Source organism: Trachemys scripta, chromosome 4, assembly GCF_013100865.1.
Source record: "Trachemys scripta elegans isolate TJP31775 chromosome 4, CAS_Tse_1.0, whole genome shotgun sequence".
Classification (NCBI taxonomy): Eukaryota; Metazoa; Chordata; order Testudines; family Emydidae; genus Trachemys; species Trachemys scripta.
In genome coordinates, this window is record NC_048301.1 from 42,338,731 (window position 1) to 42,361,611 (window position 22,881).

Sequence of the window (22,881 nt, forward strand, 5' to 3'; positions counted from 1 at the left end):
CCTGCAGGGTTGAAGCCTATTAGGGAGTGTTTATATTTATAGGATGATGTTCCCAGTTCTCTGTAAAATCATGCTCATAGTTTAAAGAGCAATTATCTAATCCCCTTGTCTGTCCTCACATTCCAGTCTGGGTGTAGAAATTAGTTTAGTCCTTGGGACTCTTTCCCAAGAAAGGATGAAATCAATGTTTTGGTATGTGGCTTTGTCCAGAGCTAGTGGGCAGCTGAGTTTATCCATCTTTTCCTTTCCAGATTTTGTTGGGTTGTTCTGTAGTGCATACTCTAGACAGAGAAGCTGCCCAGAGTCCTACTCCCATCTGACAATAGGAAGGAGCATTCTCTTGTCTCTTTTTCTCCCTTTTATTCAAAAAAAGAAAAGAAACCCAGACAGTGTGAGCTAAAGGGTCCCAACTTGGTGGGAATGAACAATCTTATTACATCTTCTGTTGGCACTCATAGACTTTCTTAATCCCCATGTTATACACAAATTCTCTCCTAGATGCTGATGGGGAGTCTCTACAGTCCTTGTTTTCAGAGTGGGATAATCCTGTATTTGCTCGCTGCCCAGAGGTGGGTATTATTACGTTCTAGCGTTTCAGTGGGAGCCATTTCAATCTTGTCTTCTATTATGTTGATTTTTTAACTGAAATGGCAAATACTATAACTGTTGTGTATATTTATTCTGTTGTACATATACCAAGGGGCTTGTCTATGGTACCTTTTTATAGATTATTTGAGAGTTCATTTTTGAGTTTATGCAAATTAGAAGTGATTGGTATTACAGCTGATCTTAAAGAATACTGTACCTAGTGTTATTTGGAAACCAAAGTGTTATTGTGGGCTGAGTCTACAATGCAAAAATAATCACTTTGACTTAGGATAAAATTCTGTCCCTTGCAATACTCCCCTCCCCCTTGTATGTGTTATATGGGTCATTTAAATATGTTTGTAGCATTGGCAGGACCATAATGTGTGAGGGAGAAACAAGATTGCACACTATGTCTATGGAGCTTTTAGAGCGATTTCCTTTATAGTCACAGGGAAATATCTTTAATCAGTGTGAGTAAGTGTACAATTTCAGTCAGGATGTGCAATATGTATACAAATATTTCCACTTGTGTACAATACAGATGCAGGAGCAAACCACCTGCTGGTGAGTTTCTGAAAGGGAACAATTCTTTAGAACATCTGCTGTAGTAACAGTCATTCTGAGATGATACATCTTCCTGGATGTTCAGCTCATTGAGTGTGTACATGTCGGCTGACAACTAATGTCAGATTGTCTAATGAAATAGCTCTTAGTGTGTGGGGAAAGTGCTGAGAGAGGAGCAAAGAGATTACCAGATGGTATTTTGAGCTAGTTCTGTTCTTGTTAGAGGAACCAATGCACTAGGTACAGAGGGACCCCTTTCCAGAATAACCTTATTCAAAGCTGTCAGTTTGATTTTTGTGGCTTTAAACTCAGTAGTTAAATCTGCATCCTGTAAATTATCTGTGTTGATCTTTTTCACAGGTTGCTGTTGATGTGAGCAGTGGCCAGGCTGGCAGTCTGGCTGTGAAAATTCATAATATCTTATATCCCTATCGTTTCACCAAGGAAATGATTAATTCAATGCAGGTACAATAAGTCAGATAGCAGCTTTGTGTAAACACCAATGTTTCAACAGTATTTATTAATGTTTCTGCTGGATGAAAAAAACGTAGTGAATTAAATAGATAATACTTTTAATTTGCAAAGAAAAGCATTTTTGGTTTGTGAGAGAGACACCAACAGATATACGCATATCAAGTTATATCTCAAAACCATCTCTTGGATGATTGTAAACAGTTACCTACAGAATGGTTCCCAACTTGCTTGAGTTTAAAGCTAGTTAAGTCAAGAAATAGCCGTGCTATCACTGCCTTGTAACTTACAGCACTATCATTGGCACTTCACTAAATAACATTTTGATAGGCAGTTGTAGGTGTACCTATTTGGTTAATTCCGATTCTTTGACATACATTTTCAAAAGAGATTTGCCGAAGAAATTCTGACCTTCAGCTGAGCAGTTTCAATAGCAATCCCATCTCATGTAAGGACTTTTACATTTATTTTGAAGTGTGGTTCTGCTCTGAAAAGGGACACTAAAAATGGAACAGTAAACATGAAACCCAGTTGTATCTTAGTGCTTCTGTATCAAATGTTTTGCTCATAAATTTTAAAATTAATATAAATATGCTGCCAACTTTGCACTTTTACCTTTGGGCTCCGAGAGCCAATCTGGGTTCTTTTCTTCTCTCACATCTAATCTAATGCAGGTTCTGCAGCCCAAACTATATTCTTATTTACATCCATGCAGTCACATTGCTTCCTGTGGTTTTGTAGAGTTATAAGTGGTTAGGACTTAGTAAAAAGATAGTATTAATGCACAAGGTGAACTAGAATCCAGTCCATTCTCTCTTAGTTGTGTTACCTCTGTAAGGTTAATGGGAGTAAAACCATTTGTCACTAATGGCAACAGCTTTGTCTGAAACACCGGGGAAGAGATCTAGAGACCTGAAGGTTTCATTTTTACATTAACTTTTTCAGGTGGAACTGCACTTTAACTCAACCAGTGGTCCCAATATCAGGGGGTAGCCGTGTTAGTCTGTATCTACAAAAACAACAAAGACTCTTAGTGGTCCCAATATTAACTATTGGTGAAGAGAGGAGTTTTTCTCTGTAAAGTTTTTATGTTTCCCATCTAAAAATGGTTTTGCCAATGGATAATGAACATTTTGAATATATTACAGGTTCTTCACCAAGTGGACAATAAATTTATTGCTTGTTTAATCAACACTAGGAGTGAAGTGAATGCAGATGCAGGTAAGAATGCCCATTAGTATTGATTAGGTTGAGCTAGCCCTCAAGTACAGTTTCAGTACAGATAGGACACTGTCCTGGCATTCTGAAACATGTTCAGAAGATGTAATTTTTTTCAGGGGTGTATTCTTTTGGTCTGATAGTTCCGAGATGCAAAATAACAATGCCAAATTTCTGTTTCAGTAATATTAAGGCTCTAACTTGTATCTGACAAAAGCCAGGAAACCAAAAGCAAATGCCAGGACTGTGTACTTATCTTCTGCTGTTGGGGGACAGGAGAAAAAGGCATGTTATTATGAATTAAGGAGAGTGATGGCCTTCACTTGGAATTTCCTGGATTTTTCTCTCTCTCTCTGTTTTGGAGATTGCTAAAGGACTTTGTTCATGGTGCTCCTCAGATGCTGTGGTGATTAATGCTGCTATAGATAAACACCTTATATTTCACATTACCAAAAGGTATTGGACTTCATTCTCAGTTAATGGATGCATTTCATCTTCTGTATTGAAACTAGCTTGAGCAATACAAAAATGCTCTCCAAACCAGTAGCTTCTTGTTGTTTTTTTATCTAATCTGCATAAAATGGAACAGATTGTAGTTGAACTCATCTTTAATATACAGAGAATAGGAATTTGGCTGATGACATCATCATACATACAACTCCTTTAACTTTATTCTGGCCACTCCAGGTTTAAATGACTCATCTGGATCCTCACATTTAATTTCTGCATTATTTTATTTTCTGTTAAACCAACTTCCTCCTGAATTTAGCTCTGTTAAATAGACTGATCCCCAGCTGCTAAATCTGACCTCGGTGAGACATGAGCAATGCTCCTTCTTCCTCCCAACATGTGCAGTTGTTTGGAATGAAGGTACCTGTTGTTAACCTCCTCCCTTACACTTCTAGATGGAAACCTGCTGGTGTTGGTGGATCAGCATGCAGCCCATGAGCGTATCCGCTTGGAGCAACTTATTGCAGGTGAGGATTCAGATGTCTAAAGAAAGCTCTTTACTGCCCCAACAAAGTGCAACTGAGAGAAGTCTCCAGGGGGAAAAGCCCCCATGAGTCAGCATGCTAACAAAATTATTTTAAATATAAATTTCCTCACGGAGTCCAGGGATCCAGTATGATCCTCGACTTTTCCCATGTCATTGGCCCATATGGGCATACAGGCATCTGGTAGTAGTATTGGCACCCAAAGGAGTACTGCGTGCCTTTCAAAACAGATAAAATGATCCATGCCCCAAGGAGCTTTCAGACTGAAATAGGTCTGGGGGCTAACAAGACAGGCAGGATGAATAAAGTCAGGAAAATGAGGATAACGTCAATAAGATTATGAGGTTTAGCAGTGTGGACTAATGGGTGGGATGATGGAGTAAAGAGCCTGGGTTGTTTTTGTTTAACTAAACACCATGATCAGAAGAGAAACCTAAAATTCAACACATTTAGTCATCTGAAACTGTATGCAGAGGGATAAAAGTCTTTTCTCTTGCCCAGCTAAATCTTGGTTATAGGTCTGTAAACCAGTGCCCATCCATTGAGCACTTAAAAGATCACTGGCCTTCTCTTTCATCAAAAAGGGCCATGCAGTCCCTGCAAAGAGGATTCCGGAAAAGAAACATTGCTTCTTTTGGCCTACTGGTGAAAACAGATAAAGACTGAGAACCCTTCTGGAATTGAGGGAAATGGCTAATGAATGGTATTAAAATGGAGACTGTGTGTCAGGACCTAGCCATATCTAGTGGTTAGCAGCCTAGTTCAAGAGAATCTTGTTCCAGGTTATGGGGAATCAGACAGGCATTAGATTGAACTAATCCAGACAAGGTCAGGCACTATTAGGATCACCAGGACTCAGGCCAAGGTCAGGATACTCGTAATCAGGCAGATCAGAGTTTATAAAGCTGGGTGAGGGATCCAGACAGCAGCCACATAGAGCCCAGTTGTGCAAACATCTTCTTGTACCTCTATTTGGATTTACATAGAAGCCCTGACCAATCAGTAGTACTGGTGTTCCTCCAGTCAGAGCCCAAGTGAGGTCTTCCTGACGTAACTTCAGGTTTCATGATTTCTCTGCTGGGTTAGTTAGTAGCAAGCCACTGGGTGAGAGCAGGGAGGCATCAACTGACCGGAGAACCCGCAGACCCAGCCAGGTTTGAGATCTGCAGGGTCATGACACAATGCACTTATTTTAGATTGGGAGGAGAGATAATTCAGTGGTTTGAGCATTGGCCTGCTAAACCCAGGATTGCGAGTTCAATCCTTGAGGGGGCCATTTAGGGATCTGGGGCAAAAATCTGTCAGGGACAGTACTTGGTCCTGCTGTGAAGGCAGGGGACTGGACTCAATGACTTTTCAAGGTCCTTTCCAGTTCTATGAGATAAGATAGGTAGATTGTTCAATTCACAAGTGGCCATTCCATGAGTTGAGCTAACTCTTGTAATAACCTTTGCTATGTAGGATAACTCCTTTTTAACACTGAGGGGGGATCCAAGTGTGGAATTAATCATACTCCCTAGACAATGATTGTTGCTTCCATGACTATCCCTGTCCCCCATGAGTCCCAGGAGGAATTCAAGCACGGAGGGCTACATGCCAAGCCATAGGGCCATTGAGGATAAAGCCTGCATGTACATTTTAAGAACAGTATTTGTAATTTTACCCACAGATTCCTATGAGAAGCAACCTGAAGAATCTGGCAGGAAGAAATTGCTGTCCTCCACCATCTGTCCCCCACTGGAGATTGAAGTAACAGAGGAGCAGAGAAGACTCTTACGGTTAGTAATGGTTGATGGCTCCAATATCTTGGATAGGACTCCGGTGAATAGGAGAATGTAATTTGTGTGTGCTGTTTTGGATACCACAGCCATTGCTGGAGTTGCTTTCATTCTGTTTTAGGTGCACACTGAGTGAGTTCCAATAGCTATAATGTGAGGAGAAGAGAATAGAGGGGTATGGGAAGTTCGTACGATGAATCATTAGAAAAGAAAAGTCTCTCTGCTCTTGGGTGACAGAAACCAGAATCACTACATGGAATAAGAAGTGAACATTGTCTCTCAAATGTTTTGGAATAGTGGATTGGTTACTGTCAGGAATTCTTCCATCCCATACAAGAATTTAGATTAGATGCAGATTTGATTTTGAGTAGTTACATTTATTTAGCATTAATTAGAGGTTTATTCAGAAATCTCTGCTCTCACTCTGAGCAGGAACTCAAGTGGTTTGGGTATTTACAGTTACAAGGTGTTCTCTCCTTTTGTGCTCAGAATAGGCTTGTTTGATAATGGGGACTTTTCTGCCCTTCTTGTGTGGACTCATTAGGAACATAAGAATATCTGTACTAGATCATATTGGTAGTCCATCTAATTCAGCATTCTCCTTGACAGTGGCCAGTGCCAAATGCATCAGAGGCAGGTGCAAGAAATTACATAATGGATAACCATGGAATAACCTGTCCATAGAGGAACATTAAGAAAGAGGGTAAATAGGAGCACCTGATTTACCTTCTTTATCCCTGTTCATTATTTTGTATGCCTCTGCCATCTCCTATCTAAACAGTCCTAATATTCTTAATCTTTCTTCATAGGGAAGTCTTTCTGGACCATTAATAATTTTTGTCACCCATCTCTGAATCCCTTCTATTTCTTTTCTATCTTCTTTGAGATAGGGTGACCAAAACTGAACATAGTACTCCAGGTGAGGATATCCCATTGATTTATACAATGACATTGTGGCGGGTTCCCCGGGGTGCAACCTGGAACTGAAATACCACTGAGTCCTCTGACTCACCAACCTGGGCTCCCTCTTACACTGTGATGCTGTGGCAAGCTGCAAACCCTTCCTGCTGCACTTGTACAGACATCCACAGGCAAGGACACACCCAACTGAGTTATGTGAATGCTTTCACCAGTCACTCATGAACCAACAATAGACAGGCTCCAGCCAATTCCCCACAGCTCCCCAGCCTAGGACCCCAGATCTGTACCGTCTTGCCCTGGTCAGAAGCCTGACTAGCGTAAGTCTGTTCCCCAGTCTGTCTGTCCCTCAATGTGGAGAAGACATGCACCAGCTCTTGTTCCTGAGCAGATTTCCCAAATACTTCAAGCAAAACCCATTGGTTTAGATAAAATATAAAACAGTTTATTAATTACAGAAAGATAAATTTTAAGTGATTATAAGGAGTAAGTGTACAGATCAAAGTTGGTCACCTAAAAAATAAAAGTAGAATCGCAATCTGAGTTCTATAAACTGGACAAGATTGGAATCAAGCAGTGTCTCACCCTGATGGTATAGTTCCTTAATACACAAGCTGGGATTCATTCTCCTTTCCGGTCTTGAACCATCTCCCCATTTCAAAGTCTTTGTTCTCCAGGCATGTTTCCAGGTGTTGAGTTGTGGAGAGAGTGAGGCCAAGCGATGATGTCACTTCCGTCTTTTATAGCTTATTCCAGCTTGCTGGAAAGATCCTTTGCTTTGACATGAGTCAAGCTGTCTCCATTGTCTATGTGCTATCTCTGAGAAGTCTCCATTGTATATGGTTCCTGGGACAGTCCTTGTAAGTGTGTATTCTCCTTAATGGGCCATCATCAGTATCTGGCTGTTCCTTTGTTGTAAATGAAAGGCTGGTTGTGGGTGTTCCCAACCTTACAACATATTTCAGTAACATACACACACAATAAACTTTGTAACTTCACGTACAATTATAGCTCATACAATCCAACGGGATATTAATGTTCAACAGATCAAGACTTTTAAATAATACCTCACAAGGCATACTTTGTACAAAGCATATCATAATCATATCACTGTGGTAAATATGGGGGTGCCAGGGTGTTGCTTTGGGGTACAGAGTGTCACGGACATTACAATATTTCCATATTATTTTCTGTCTCATACTTTTTACACCCTACCATCTTGTGTGCTTTTTTGGCTGCCACTACACATTGAGCTGTTACAATGACAAACAGGTCTTTTTCCTTAGTGGTTGCAATTAATTTAGAACTTCAAATTCCCTGTTATCCTTCCTAATCTCCATCTTACCTGCTGGTTTTTATACTCCTTTCTATTGGCTTTACAAGAATTTGATAGCTTGTTTTGGAAAGATACATATTTGGCTTCAATAACCTCTTGTCCCTTATCAGTTAACCACAGTGGAATATTTTTGACCTTCCTGCTTGCTTGTTTAGGGCTATGCTTTCCTTCTGTAATTCTGTTATGGTTACATAAGTGGCCTCCATGCAGAGTCTAATGATTTTAATTTCTTCATTCTTGACATTAGGGTCTCTTTGACTAGCTTCCTCTTTTAAAAAACATTCTCCTTTCTAAACTTGTGTCACAATTCTGGTTTTTAGTATGATTCCTCTCAGAGGATGTTGAACTTTATGATATTGTATATTTGTCACAGGGTACCTCACTACTAGGGCACTTCCTCCTGGCAGCTCTAGGAATTAGCTCTTTCTGGGTCCAATGCCCCATTTATCGCTTGTTTGCATGCCCGGCAGCCTCTTGCTCTCTGCGTCTCAGGGTGCTCTCTCTCTCTCTCCATGGCTTGGCCCTCTAGCCAGCTCAAAGTGTTTTCCCCCTTTTGGGGGATCAAAGTCTCTTCATCCAAATTATCTCAGGCAGTCTTCCCATTCGCTGCCTGGACTGTACCACTTCCCCAGTGGCTGGTGGGGGAATCCGGGCCTACCCTCTATTCCAGGTTCCAGCTCAGGGAACCCTTTAATCAACAGCCAAGATCTACAACATCCCACCTTGCTACTATTTCCCTGAGCCTTGTCCTACTCTGCATCTCTCAGGCTTGCGCCACCACCCTTCTGGATGAACTCTTCCTTCAGGGTGTGGATTCCTGGGGTTTCTACTGTCTCCCTGGGTTTCCTCTTTTTCGTCTCTAATGCCTAGGGAGCGACTGCAGTCTTCTTCACTGCAGCCCTTTTCTGCTGCCAACTTCCTACCTTTATACTAGCCCACTGTTCCCTCTTAGTAGGGCTCCATCATCAGTCAGGCATTGCTTAGGGCTTGTCTACACTTAAAACACTGCAGCAGCGCTGCTGTAACATTCCAGTGAAGATGTTACCTATGCCGATAGGAGGACTTCTCCCATCACTATATCTACATCAGCTCCCCAAGAGATGATACCTAGGTCGATGGGAGAATTCTTCTTTCTACCTAGCACTGCCTACACAGGGAGTTAGGTCCATTTTAATTATATCATTCAGAGGTGTGGATTTTTCACACCCCTGAGCAACATAATTCTATTGATCTAATTTCCTGGTGTAGCCCAGGCCTTAGCAAATCTAATTTCCCTCGGGCATTGCCTATCAGGTTAAATGTCTCTTCTCAGACTCATTAACCCTTTCCAGGCTAGTGTGGGGGTGAATACCCTGTCACAATATTGCATTGCATGTATATAATATATTGTGGTCACTATTACACACAGGAAGTTCAGGTATCTTAAGAAAAGAGAACTATAGACATGGGGAAAAAGTGTACACCTTCCTATTGTGCAATAAAGCGAACTCCTGGGATCTCAGAACCATGGAGCCAGCATTCTGCACAAATTTAATGGAGAGAAATGTGAACGGAAAGAGAAGCATTGCTGGGAAATCCTGAGATGTCATTATATGGGTGGAGGAGATCGGAAGCTTCTATGTGGAGAGTGCAGAAGTGTCCAGCTCTGGAACTGATCCTGTAGGTGTGAGGAAGAGGGTGCTTCAGTTTCTCATTTCTGAGGTTTTCTTCTCAGGTGCTGCCACAAAAGCCTGGAGGAAATAGGCCTTGAATTATCATTTCCAGAGAACAACAGCTCCCAGATTCTAGTTGGGAAAGTGCCCCTGTGTTTTATGGAGAGAGAGGCCAATGAATTACGACGGAAAAGACAGCCTGTGGCTAAAAGCATTGTGGAGGTTAGTCCTGGATGCAGAACTTGAGCAAATTACGTTGTAATGGTGTCATTCTGCTCTATATTAATGGTGCAGGGTGTTGGAAGAGTGGCTCCTAAGTGAAAAAGCTAAAGAGAGCCCTTGCTATGCTTTCAGTAGAATATTTATCCATGTCCGCTGGCCTCAGGACTGGGTCTTTGCTGGTGTACTTTTCATCTTAAATGAGAAAGTAGCTCCTCCTGAAAAAGAAAGGAGCATGACTTACTAATGCTGTTCTGTCCCTCCGGGATAAAACAGCAAAGATTTACTTATTAATTGCATAAGAGGCTACATGGATGGATGGAGAGACTATTATTTTAAGTTTAATACAACTAAAATGAGACTCCCTAGTACAGAGGCTAGTGTTCAGTAGTGTGGGCAACAAGGTTGGTTAAGAGGGGTCCTGCTATTTCTGGTGAAGAGGAGTGGGCCACCAGCCTCTCTCCCCTAGATCTGTGTGGCAGCAGAATTGATAATACATACCATCTCATGTGCCTTAGACAGAGAGGCAATGTTAATAGAGCACTAGACTGGGACTCAGGAGAGCTCAGTTCTATTCCCAGTTTGGCCCTGGCCTGCTGGCATGTGACCCGGGGCAAGTCACCTCACCTCTCTCTGCCTCAATTTCCCTGTAATAATAATGATGTTCCTTTGTAAAGTGCTTTGAGATCTACTAAAAAAAGCACTAGATTATAATTTATTATTATTGAGCACAATTAGTGTTAAGCAGTGGTGTTTGTTTTCTTTTAGTCCCATAACTAGGCTAACTCTAAGTCTATAACTGACATAATTAGGGATGATTGCAGATTTGGGGAAATGGATGAAATAAAAATCATAGTGGGTGAGTTGCAAGGAGGATTGCATTTAAAGATGAGAACACATTAAAACATTATTGTTTCAAAAACTCTCTTGCTCCAGTTGTATCTGTGTGGCTTTCAGTTGCACCTGGGAGGAGTTTAAACTTTGAAATTCCTTAGAAAATGTTGGTGGCATTACCTGCAATGCCTGAAACAATACCTGCAATCAGGAATCAGATTTGAAAAATATAAGTGGCAGTAATCTCTCAGATTCTGCTCACAACTCAAACTCCATTCACGATGCCAAAATCATATGCCTCTTATAGCAGATTATTCATAATTTGACTGCCCCTCTTTCTTGAGTGCTTTGATCAACAGTGACATAGTTAACAAGACTGACATTTAATTGCCATCATTAGGTGTCAGAGTTGTCTTCTCCTATAAACAGATAGGGGCAGTTCATCCCTCTCAGAGCTATTGTTTCAGGCTTTCTGAAAACATCGATTGCTTGTAGTCCATATTTTGAAGATTTTCTTCACACCCATAAGTATTAGAGACATTAAAAAAAAAAAAAAACAACGCTTAGGGATAGCTCAGTTGTTTGAGCATTGGCCTGCTAAACCCAGCGTTGTGAGTTCAATCCTTGAGGGGGCCATTTAGGGAACTGGGGCAAAAAAAAAAATGTCAGGAACAGTACTTGGTCTTGCTAGTGAAAGCAGGGGACTGGACTCGATGACCTTTCAAGGTCCTTTCCAGTTCTATGAGATAGGTATAATAACAAGATGCAGCCACCAGGCTGAGACATTCCAATCCTACTCCTGTTTGCAATATGTTTCTCTTTTGTTCATGTGTAAGAGTTTATATACAGGGAAGGTGCCCTTTTCAAGAGGTGATACTGCTGATCTCTTGGGGCAAAAAGAAGAGGTTGTGAAATGCTGTTGGCTTAAAAAATTGACCCATTTCCTTGTACTTAATATGGGAAACTTGGAGACCTTAAGCTTACAAGACAAGTGTCATAACCACCCCAATAGAGACCTGCTTGGATTTGACTCATTGAAGGGAGCCTTTTTTTTTTTTTTGAACAAATATTTGGTTTTATGGTGTTTGCTTTTATTCCCCATTATATGTCATCTGCTGAATGATATTAGCAATATGAAAAATCAGAAAAGCTTTTCCTCCAATCTATGAATAATAACTAGGTGTGAGAGGATATCTACTAGTTATAAAATCTTGAAGGACATGATGACCAGAAACAATCAGATCAGTTCACTAACTACAGATAATACTTCCTTTGTTTAATAAATCAGTTAGTTTTAAATTTAAAACATGTTTTGCTAAACTTTATGCTAAACATTTTTCTTTCGTATGTATCCTACGCATTTAAAATAGTTTTATTCTAAAAATAAAAATCTGTTTTTTGTATTTTTAATTTAATTTTAATTTCCATCCAAGCAGAGATTGGCACAAATCACAAGTAAAAACATAATAATCATCTAGTAAATAAGAAATGCATAATTCACCATTTTCTAACATAGTAAAAGATGTAAAAGTTAAGAATCTTAATAAATGTAAGTTAAGCTATATAATTACTTTAATAAATGTGTATAGATATACTGTATCTTCCTGGTTAGCAAAAGCTAAAAGACGCTCCAAATTTAGTGTAAAGGCTATCTTTAGTTGCAATTCAACTTGGTTTTGTGGTTACCAACCAATGAAACCAACTTTTCTTTAGGAAAATAAATTATTTAAATGTTTTAAATCAGCGTTTTCTGCTTGCTGATTTAAATTGCAATTAAAATTGCAATTAAAATCAGTGATTTAAATTGTTTTGATTTAAATTAATCCACCCTGTTAGAAAACAGCATTTTCTGACACCTCAAGTACATTCTTTTTTGAGTGATTGTCCATATGGGTCACACGAGCACTGGAAGTGGAATACATGTATATGAGGTCTGATTCTTTTGGCTAGCAATGTCCATGAGGGCCACACCTGTGCCCTGGATGTCCTCATGCCTCTCTTCTCCCCTTTTCCATTGCTAGAGATAAAGGATAGAGTAGACCCAGCTGTCCCTCAACTCCTTCTTACTGCCTGTGGCTGCAAGCAGAAACCCTGCAGCATCTGCTTCTCTGCACACTATGTGACTTTACTGATCATGCATGTAATTTTTTAGAGAGAGAGAGAGAGATTAGTATAGTTAGGGTAGTGTCTTTTTTACACTTAGTGGCTATATATAAAAAACAAACAAACAAACAAAACCCTCTTATTAATGTTAGGGACTTCCCCAGTACCAGGATTTAGTCACTGTGGCTGAAAGGAAGTCCCAAGGATTCAAAACTTGCTCCTCCTATGATTAAGTTAGTCCGCTTAATGATTGGCACTCACAGTGTTAGATGCTCAATCTGTTGCCTCTTCTCCAGGAGGACACAGAAGGTGAGAAAGGTCCACCTTAAACATTTTTTCCTGAAGCTCTCAGGTAGAGCCTCCTCAGAACCGGAGAGAAAAGGCCCTCTCTGGCCTGAACAGGCTTCCTCAGTCAATGCTTCAGTTTTCTGAATAGGGTAGGAAGGAATATCTTTCCCACAGCAAGCACAGACCTCAGTCACCCTTCTTGGGACCTAGTAAAAGGAGGCATAGATATCCTCAGACTATTAAGACAAAGGGTAGTTCATGGCCCAAATTAGGTTCTTCTGACACCCTGATAAAACCCAATTGCTGAACACACATGGTACTCAGGCAGTGGTCCACATTTCATCTGGTACTGACTGTTAGTGCATGAGATGTCAATGACTTGTCACTTCTGAATCTGGTACTGACCCCTACAGTACAGATGCTCCCAGCACTGACTTTCTTGGCACTGAAGTTATTTGTGGTGTCATGTGATCTTGCAGTGACCATGAAGCCTGAGTCACCATTAGTATTCTCAGCTATAAGAGTGCCCTCTGTATTTTGGTATTCACTACCAGTATTGCTACAGTACCAGTCAATTCTTCAGCTGCAGTGGTGGGGAAGACTCCAGTTCACCCCAAAACTCTGGTTAGGATAGAGCAGGAGTACTCATTTTCTTTCTCTCCTTCTGAGCATAGTAGGGAGGATATCCCACGGCCACTCATCTCTTTCCCATTCATATAACCTTTACTGGTCTAATAGGGAATCTAGGAGTTGTAGATGTAGACTTATGGGATCTCAGGGAGAGCACTCACCACAGGGGGGAGGGATAACTCAGTGGTTTGAGCATTGGCCTGCTAAACACAGGGTTGTGAGTTCAATCCTTGAGGGGGCCATTTAGGGATCAGGGGCAAAAAATCTGTCTGGGGATTGGTCCTGCTTTGAGCATCCTGAGGTCCCTTCCAACCCTGATATTCTATTCTATGATATCTGCCCCCAGCCCCTTATTCTACGACGTGCAACCTTGGGCTCTTTGGGGTATGCAACCAACCATAGGCGCCAACGTCTTCTTGCGCCGGTGGGTGGTCAACCCCTCACTTCCCCCAGCCCCGCCCTAACTCCATCCTGCTCCCATTCCAACCACTTCCCCAAAGACCCTGCACCAACTCCACCCCATCCCTGCCCTTATTCCGATTCCTTTCCCAAATCCCCGCCCCGGCCCTGCCACGTTCCCAATCCTCCCCCCTCCCTCCTGGAGCTTGCTGCGCCACCAAACAGCTCTTTGACGACGGCAAGCGCTGGGAGGTAGGCGGAGGAGCGGGGCGCTCAGGGGAGGAGGAGGAGGTGAGGTGGGGCGGGGAGGGGAGAGGAGCTTGGCTACCAGTGGGTGCAGAGCACCCACTAACTTTTTCCCAGCCCCAGAGCATCCACGGAGTTGGCGCCTATGAAACCACAAGGAAAACTACCTCCACTACCCCTTGTAGACTTAGATCTCATTCCCCTATGAAACTTCATAGAGTGCTCAAGGGGCGCTGCTGGTGCAGACTCACAATATAGCACAGGAAGATGAGGAAGAACACCTGCAGATGGTAGAGCACTTGATCCCAGCAGTAGTCTACTCTTCCTCACCAGATTAGGCAATAGGGCCCTCCACTTCCACGCAGCCAGATGATTGGAAAACATTTCAGTAACTGCTGCATTACATGTTAGAAATCCCCATGGAGATAGAGCAGGAAGACTCACTCAAGTCTGCCTGAAAGGTGTGCCATGCCAATTAATGAGGGGCTGTTGGAGCCAGCAAAAAAATTGTAGTAGACCCCATCATCTGTGGCACCTACTTCTAAAAAGGCAGATGGGTGCTGTCAAGTCTGTCGTAACATTGGACAGATGGTGCTAGAGATCATCACCCATGGCTACCCTGCACTTCTACTCCTTGCCCCCTATGCTTCCTTCCCCATCTCTCTTCGGGAATCCTTCTCACGAGAGCCTATTACAAGCAGAAATGGCTTTATTGCTTCATGTAGGAGCCATAGAGGAAGGGCCCTCAGAATTCAGGGGAAGAGGCTTCTACTCTGTTTTTTCTCATTTCGAAGAAAAAAGGGGGTCTTTGTCCTATACCCTAGACCAGAGGAGATTCAACAAATATATATGCCACCTCAGATTCAGGATGGTAATACTTGCCTCCATCATTCCATTTCTTGTGGCTCAGGACTAGTTTGTAGCTCTTGACTTACTGGATGTGTACTTCCATAGAGCTATCCACCCATCCCATAGGAAGTACCTGAGAATCACAGCAGGGCCCAACTATTACCAATACAGGTCTGTCCATGGCACCATGAGTATTCACAAAATGTCTGGCAGGGATGGCAGTGCATTTAAGGAGAAAAGGTATCCATGTCTACCCATATCTGAATGAGCAGAGGAAGGTCCAAGTAGGAGACTACAGTATCAGTTCTTTCCTTGTTTTCCCAACTGGGGTTCTTTGTGAACTGCAAGAAATCGTCTCTCACCCCATAACAGACAATAGAGTTCATAGGAACCATGATCAGTTCTTGATCAGCAAATCCCTACCTCCAAGAGGACAGGTTATAGTCTCTCCAGTCCATAATAAATGAGCTAAAATTGACTTTAACAAGGTTGGTGTGTACATGCTTAGGACTATTGGACCATATGACAGCATACACGTATGTGACACTGCTTGTCAGACTTCACCTGTGGTCCTGGCAGTTATGGCTGAGGTTTGTATACTTCCTGTCAAAGTATCACATGAGCAAGAGAGTCCTGGTCCCACCCCAGATTCTATGAGAACTCAGTCAGTGGCTGGGAACATATAGAAGAGGGTTTCCTTCTTGATCCCCTCCCTGACAAAACTCATCACAGACACCTAAGGTACAGGTTGAGGGTGCCATCTGCATATGCAAGGGACTTGGTTTGAAATTGCATGTGGACATCCTGGAGTTCAGGGCTTCCAGCTGGCCTGCATGGCATTCCAGCTTGTTCTGCAGGACTCCATGGTGCAGATCTTGACAGACAATATATCCACAATACACTATATAAAGAAGCAAGGAGGTGCTCGGTCATCCCCTGTCTGCCAGGAGGCCATCAAGCTAAAGACTAACTGCGTATGTAATTGTATTAAATCATGCCATGACTTAGCTAGATTAGATCTATTCTATATAGGTTCTTAGACTGAACTTATCACCGTAGTATCTCAGCACCTTCCAGTAGTGCACTAAGCAATGTGACTAAACATCTGTCATGTGTTGTTTTGTTTTCTTATCCTCTCCTTAGGGAGAGAAGTGTATGCAGTGGAGTGTCACGTGTTGGTAGGGCTTTAGAGCGTTGGGGTTTTGGGGGGTGTTTTTTTTTTTTTTTTTAATATACATGTTATGTATTTACGTTAGAGGGAAAAGGTTAAAGAAATATGCTTCGCACTTGGAGCAGAAGGTGGTGAGGTTTGTGATCATCCTTAGATCCACCCATGCAAGTTATAGCCCACTTCACCAGGGCTTAAGCAGCTTGTGGAGCTTCTCTGAAAAGCATACCAATTCCAGAACTTTGCAGGGAAGCCATATGGGGGATCAGTCCACTCCTTCATCCCACATTATTCCTTAGTTGAGGCCTGAAGATCTGATTCCTGTTTTGGCAGAACTGTCCTGCAATCATTATTTAAATAGGACTTCTAGCACCCACCTCCTGATTATGAGGTCACTGCTTGCTAGCCACCAGAAGTGGAATACATGCAGATAATCACTCCCAGAACAAACAATGGTTGCTTACTTACAGTAACTGTGGTTCTTCACAATGTTTTGTGTATGGATTCTGCAACCCATCCACAACCTGCCTTCCTTCCCCGTTACTACAAAGTCCTATAGCACCTAAGGTCTGTATTGGCGAAGAAACTGAGGGACGGTTGGGCCAGCCTCTGCCCTTTATGTTCTTGGATGTGAAGGGGAGAGGGGGCATGAGCACATCCAAGGTCTGGCACCAGTGAACACTGCAGGCCAAAAGATTCCAATCTTGCATGCAATGGCTCAATAGAGGTGGAATCAATGTGGACAACACATCTCTTAGAACCACTGTCACTGTTGGGTAAGCTATCATTCTTTCTTATTAGCTTTGTAATTGAACAAGCTGATGGGAGATGCTTTAAGATTACGACTTAAACAGATTCTGGAAATGTGTGTTGCTAGCCCTTTTACTGCAGTCTTGAAAAATTGTAGTGAGTTTGGGAGTTTGCTGGGGTGACTTTAGGCTGGTCTATGGTACTTATATGGCCCTTATCATGTAGTACCTGAGACTCACAATCGTTAATATATTTATCCTCCTAACATAGGTGTCGACCTCCCCTTTGCCTGGTGGGTTCTCGACCTCCCCGCCCGCCCCTGCCCCCACCCCTTCCCCGCCTCTTTCCACCCCTGCACCGCCCTTGCCCTGCCCCCATGCCACCCCTTCCCCAAAGTCCCTGCCCCCATCCCACCCCCTTCGCCCAAGTCTCCGCCCCTGCCCCACTTCTTCTCCACCTCCTCCCCTAAGCACGCCGTGTCTCCGCTCTTCCCCCTCCCCCCCCCCCGGAAAGTCCAAAGCCCCGCCAAACAGCTGTTAGGCGGCGGGAAGCGCTGAGAGGTAGGCAGAGAAGCGGGGACGTGGCTGCCAGTGGGTGCAGAGCACCTGCTAATTTTTCCCTGTGGGTGCATGGAGTTGACGCCTATGCCTCCCAACACCCCTGTGAAGTGCTATCATCCCCACTTTACATAGGGTGACTTGCCCAAGGTACACAGGAAGTCTATGGCAGAGTGGGAGACTTCAACCTGGATCTCCCACTGCCTAGGCTAGTGCTCCAACCACTGGCCCATCCTTCTTGGTTATTTATCACAGTGAGTGACTTCGAACTGATACAGTAAATGTGGCCAGGTTGGGACAGCAGATAGGAAAGGTGAGGAGGGAAAAAACAGTAAGTGATTGATTGTTCTGCCTCTTGCTTTCCAGGAGTTGATTCAAGAACAAGTTGAGGTAAGTAGTGCTCTTCTTTTGAAGTGGATTAGGGTAGCTCTCTACTGAAAGTCTTGTTGCTTGAGACGGGACAAAACCTGGGAGAATACCATCCTTTAGCTCTTATGAATTGACAGTGGGGAGACATGGACCAGATGGGCCCTACTAGGTCTTCTTCATCTGTTCCCTCTAATGTTACTAATATTTCCTTTTCATACTAACTGGAAAGTTGGACCATGTTCTCGTTCTACTTTTAGCTATTGCAGACCACAGGAGGCGCACAAGGGACACTCCCACTAACCTTTCTAAAGGTGCTGGCTTCCCAGGCATGCCATGGTAAGTGAGATGAACTTCTCCACTTTTCCATTTCTACATAGTGTACTTTCAGGGGCTTTGGCATAATATGGCACTTTGAATGGTTGCAGGAGTCTGACCCTTTAGAGACAGGGTGTCTACTAGGTGGCAGGAGGCAGTTGCCCTCTTTTTGGAGAGCTCTGCCAAGGACAGAACATGCTGCCTCTATTTGCATTGTTTGTAGCTGTTATCCACATTCCTATTCAGATGCGAGATGCTGACAAAATAGAGCCCTAATGTGCATCATCTATATGCAGGAGCGGCGCCAGGGTTTTTGCCGCCCTAGGCGGGGAGTCCTGCGCTCCCCGTCTTTGGGGCACTTTGGCAGCGGGTCCCAGAGTGAGTGAAGGACCCGCCGCAGAATTGCCGCTGAAGACCTGGAGCGCGGAAAGACCCCCCCCATCGCAGAATTGCCGCCCCCCAAATCCTGGTGCCCTAGGCGACCGCCTAGGTCGCCTAAATGGAAGCGCCGGCCATGTTTATATGAGCTCTAGAACTTTTAATTCAACAGTTCTGTGGGAGCAGGAGGAGTGCCCTGTTCTCAAAGAGCACATTTTTGGCTGCGCCAAATGGTAAGTTGTAGAAATGCCAGTATATGGTGTCCTGGAGACCCTGGAAGTGCTTGTTCTCTAGATCCATGATGGACATCTGGCTCATCTTCTGGGCTTTCAGAAGCCCAGAAGGTGAGCAGATCTCACAAATGCAAGCTGCAGTAATTCTAACCCCATTCATGCCAGCAGACATGTTGCATATTGCATTAACATTCCACTCATGGCCAAAGGGCAAATGTGGATTGGTAGCATTGTTGCAATGGCACATCACTAGAGTCTCCAAGTGGCAGACTGCATACAAGATTTCTTTTAGTTAGAAGAGCAGGACATGTGCCATCTCTGAACTGCAGTTTACAAGCTGCTAAGGTGAGAAGTAAATGAGACCATAGATTCTCACGCCCTCTGGTGTTTAGAAAAGATAAAGTTTATTAAAGTACCAGAGAGACCTTACTATCCTGCCTGGATTTGCAGTGGTTGCATTAAATGCCCAGGTGTGGGAAAGAGTGGGTGATTACTGAGGTGGTACTCAATCTCTAAGTAGCATATGGGGTGGGTATTCAGTCTTTCTCTGCTTTGGTAGCTCCTCATTTGTGGAGTGGCCTGGTTTTCAGCTCCAGAGGAAGCTGCTCATGTGCCTTGAGCTGCAACAACTGTAGCATCTAGGAAGCAAGGAAATAGTTGCCCTGCCATCTAGTAGCCTCAGACCAGACCAAGCAACTTAGGCTGTGGAGAAGCTAGTCTGTGTGTGCCAGGAAGGCTTCTTGGGGGAAGTCTGATTAAGTGGAGCTAAATCTGAAGTCTGGTGTACTGTGCTGTTGGTTTGTGGTCTCAGGGTGGGGGAGAAAGTGGGCGCTGCCCCATATTAACTTGCTGTGCTGTCCTAAGTTCCCAGAGGGGAGCTTGTTAGCTGAGCTGAACTCTTGCCAGCATATGCTATAATTCGCTTCTCTTTTCAGGAGCTATTAAGTTTAATGATAGCTTGACTAAGGAGGAGAGCTGCCAGCTTATTGAAGCTTTGTCCTTTTGCCAGTTGCCTTTCCAGTGTGCTCATGGGAGACCTTCCATGATGCCACTTGCAGACATAGACCACCTGAAGCAGAAAAAGCAGGTACAGTGTGAAGTGCTGGGCAGAGAAAGGCAACAAACCCACAGGGTGGGTTGTCTGAAAAAATGCATTTAATCTTGCTAAGTCTTTTCATCCAAGTTTCATACCAACCAATAACAGCTCACTCTGTATCCACCACTTAATACAAACAGAGGTATCCTGACTGAAATAACCACTGACCACATGTGATGTAAACAAACCTCTAGCTCCTGTCCCTCCCTTAACCGTTCCTGTATTATTCCCCACAGTATTGTATATAAATGAACACTGCGACTCACTGGGCACAAAGGGCATGTCCAGATGCTATTTTAGATTCTACTCACGTGGTGTATTGCACATTTGCCTTTAGAACCCCACTGTTAACATGCCATTTCCTGTCATATTTCTTCCTGAAGTTGTACAGACTTGGTAAGCAGCCATTGGCAATGGTTATTCAGCTATCCTGTATCTTCTTAGGGAGTCACACTATTGGTAATACTCTGCAATTGAAACACTGTTATAAACTCATCTAAGGACAAACTGGAGGGAATTCAGGAAGAGCAACAAAAAACTAGCCAGGGAACTGTAGGAGACTTATGAGGAGAGAATACGAGTTAAGTCTGTCTAGTTTGGCTAAGGGATAACTAATGGTGGGGAAGAACTAGTAATGTGCACCTTTCTAAAGCTCCCTACTAAGTGTGCTGTTCCCTAAATATGTTGAGTACATGGGATAGCCCACAGCAGATCAGTACTTTTGCTTTTTCTCTTCTTTCATAACTCAGTTTCTTAGGAAATGGCTGCCTGAACAGTACATTTGCTCTGTGTGCCTGGATGGGTAAATCTACTATTTGAAAGGTGGAATTATTTAGGATGATATGAGGAGTTATAACCAAGAGGAATGGGATGAAATAAAGAAAGAAAATCTAGACTGAAGATCAGGAGACCAGTCAAGGTGGAGTGATTTTTTAAAATCAGATTGAGGTTTTGCAAAACTAATTTGAAAATTTGTAATATTGCAACTTTAGATGAAAATATACAATGAACTATTTTTCTTAAATGCCACTTCCAATAGGGTATTTGAATTCTACAAAAATAAATTGAATAGTATGGCCCTGATCCTGCAAACAAGCTGGTGAGTAACTTTACTCACAAGAGAAGCTCCGTTTACTTTAATGGGGTCACTTGTGCTTAAAATTAAACATGCTTAATTGTAGTAGCAGCAGCGGTTAAAACATTGTATTTTTATTAAGAGAAAAGTTTAGGGGCATAAAATCTTTCACTTCAAAACAAAATTGCTTCAGTGTTAACAATGAAAAGTTACTTAGACTTTTAATGCACAAGTTATTACGAACCATTTTTGTATTTCAAAAGCAGGAGCCTGAAATTAGGCTCCTATGCCTATATATAGGCACTTAGGTGACTTATGAGCACAAGTCCCCTTGACTTCAAATCCTGCCAGAAGAGTATAGCCTTGCCAAAGCATTTCAGCTTTCTTCATTCATGCCAGTTTATATCAGAATGTGGTGCTGGTTGCAAATATAGGAAGGTCAGTTTGCTTATCAGTTTTATGTTCTTACAGTAAGGGTGTTAATGAGGCCCTGGGCTTGTCATTTTCAGAAAAGATGAGCCTTTTAAGTGAGAGACTTAAGGGAAAAAACATGTAAAATCTGAAATTCTACTAACAATGAGGAAACTAATGGAAGAAACAAGTACAAAACACCTAAGCCTAAAATAAGAAGCAATGAACTAGCAAGATGTATATTAAAAAAAATCTGATGTTTAATAAAATAAAATCTTGACTTTTATCCACCCTGCTGCCAAGGAACTGCATCAGATTGTGAAACTGGAAGTCACAGAGGACATTTAAAATTAGATTTGCTAAAACACTTGAGCATCTTTCTGTGTGGGGAAAGGACTGTGGAGGTCAGTGAAGTCCTTTTCTCTTAACGAAACTGTGTATCAATTCATTAATTCTCTTTTCTCCTACCAGCCTAAACCTAATTTGGCTAAACTGCAGAGAATGGCCCAAGCCTGGCAGCTGTTTGGGAAACAAGGACAGCACTTGGAAGTGTGAGCTAAAAACCAGACCCTCCATGAGTGCTGATGTCACGTAACCCTTCATACTTCCAGCCAGCAACGTGAAACCAGTGTTGCTGCTTGGATGCAACTCCTGAGTCAGGATGGTATCAGAAGTACTACTGTCACAGCTGACCTTCTGCGGAGTCAAGATAATCCATGGGAATGTGGCAGGAGAAGGTTCCTATAGTCCAGAGAAGAGGCTTCAATGTTCAAAAATTGTATTGTGTGCCCAGTCTTGGCTCTTCAAGGGTAGAAAGAGTCTCATATTTGCAAGTGTTAAATTCCCTTCTTGTGAGAATGGCAGGATTCCTCATAGGGGAAGAGTTGTTTTAATGTATTTACAATGCTTTGAAAGTGTAGAGGGCTAAGTATTTATTAATAAACCACCACTACTTTCCTCAGGCTCATGTCTGACTGGAGTGAGCACAGGCCATCTGCAAGGTTGTCCAGGCAAACTTAGAGTCAGACCATCAAAGCACCAAAAGTGTCACTTTATTCAACTAAGCATCTAATAGCAGAGTAATCCCAGCTTGCTGTTTCTTTTCTAGCCTGTGGCTTTCTCAGCACATCAGTCCTTTTCCTCCAGGTGGAGGGGAGATCTCAAAAATATAGCCAGATGCTATCTTCTCAGTAAAACATGAGGTTGCTGGAAAAGAGGTCATTAAGGATCCTAGAGAACATCTTGCAATAAGAAATCCTGCTCGTATTCTAATTTTTTTCTGCCTCCACTCTTCAATTCACCCTTTAGCTCTAAATAGATTGGGGTTTATTTCTATACCAGTAAGAGGGTCATGTTACAAATTTCTATTTACTTATTAGGCATTACTATAGCACATGGGATTTAAGTGCCTAAATTAAAAACAAGAATCCTGGCCCAGCAG

At 42.7% G+C, this 22,881-nt stretch overlaps 1 protein-coding gene across 5 annotated transcripts in view; it reads left to right on the forward strand.

Moving 5' to 3' along the window:
- The window catches only part of MLH3 (mutL homolog 3), a 31,090-nt gene extending 8,687 nt beyond the window's left edge, over positions 1-22,403 (forward strand). For 3 of the 5 annotated variants that reach the window (XM_034768512.1, XM_034768509.1, XM_034768510.1), the window contains 10 exons: positions 499-569; positions 1,513-1,617; positions 2,772-2,844; positions 3,747-3,818; positions 5,506-5,614; positions 9,583-9,742; positions 17,930-17,953; positions 18,190-18,268; positions 19,794-19,945; positions 21,912-22,403. In XM_034768512.1, coding sequence (XP_034624403.1) covers positions 499-569; positions 1,513-1,617; positions 2,772-2,844; positions 3,747-3,818; positions 5,506-5,614; positions 9,583-9,742; positions 17,930-17,953; positions 18,190-18,268; positions 19,794-19,945; positions 21,912-21,995 — 929 coding nt within the window. In that variant the 3' untranslated portion in view covers positions 21,996-22,403. Of the gene's footprint in view, positions 1-498; positions 570-1,512; positions 1,618-2,771; positions 2,845-3,746; positions 3,819-5,505; positions 5,615-9,582; positions 10,715-17,929; positions 17,954-18,189; positions 18,269-19,793; positions 19,946-21,911 lie in introns of those variants that run through there. The other 2 variants (XM_034768511.1, XM_034768508.1) reach the window with 2 other exon arrangements.
- Positions 22,404-22,881: the final 478 nt, after the last annotated feature.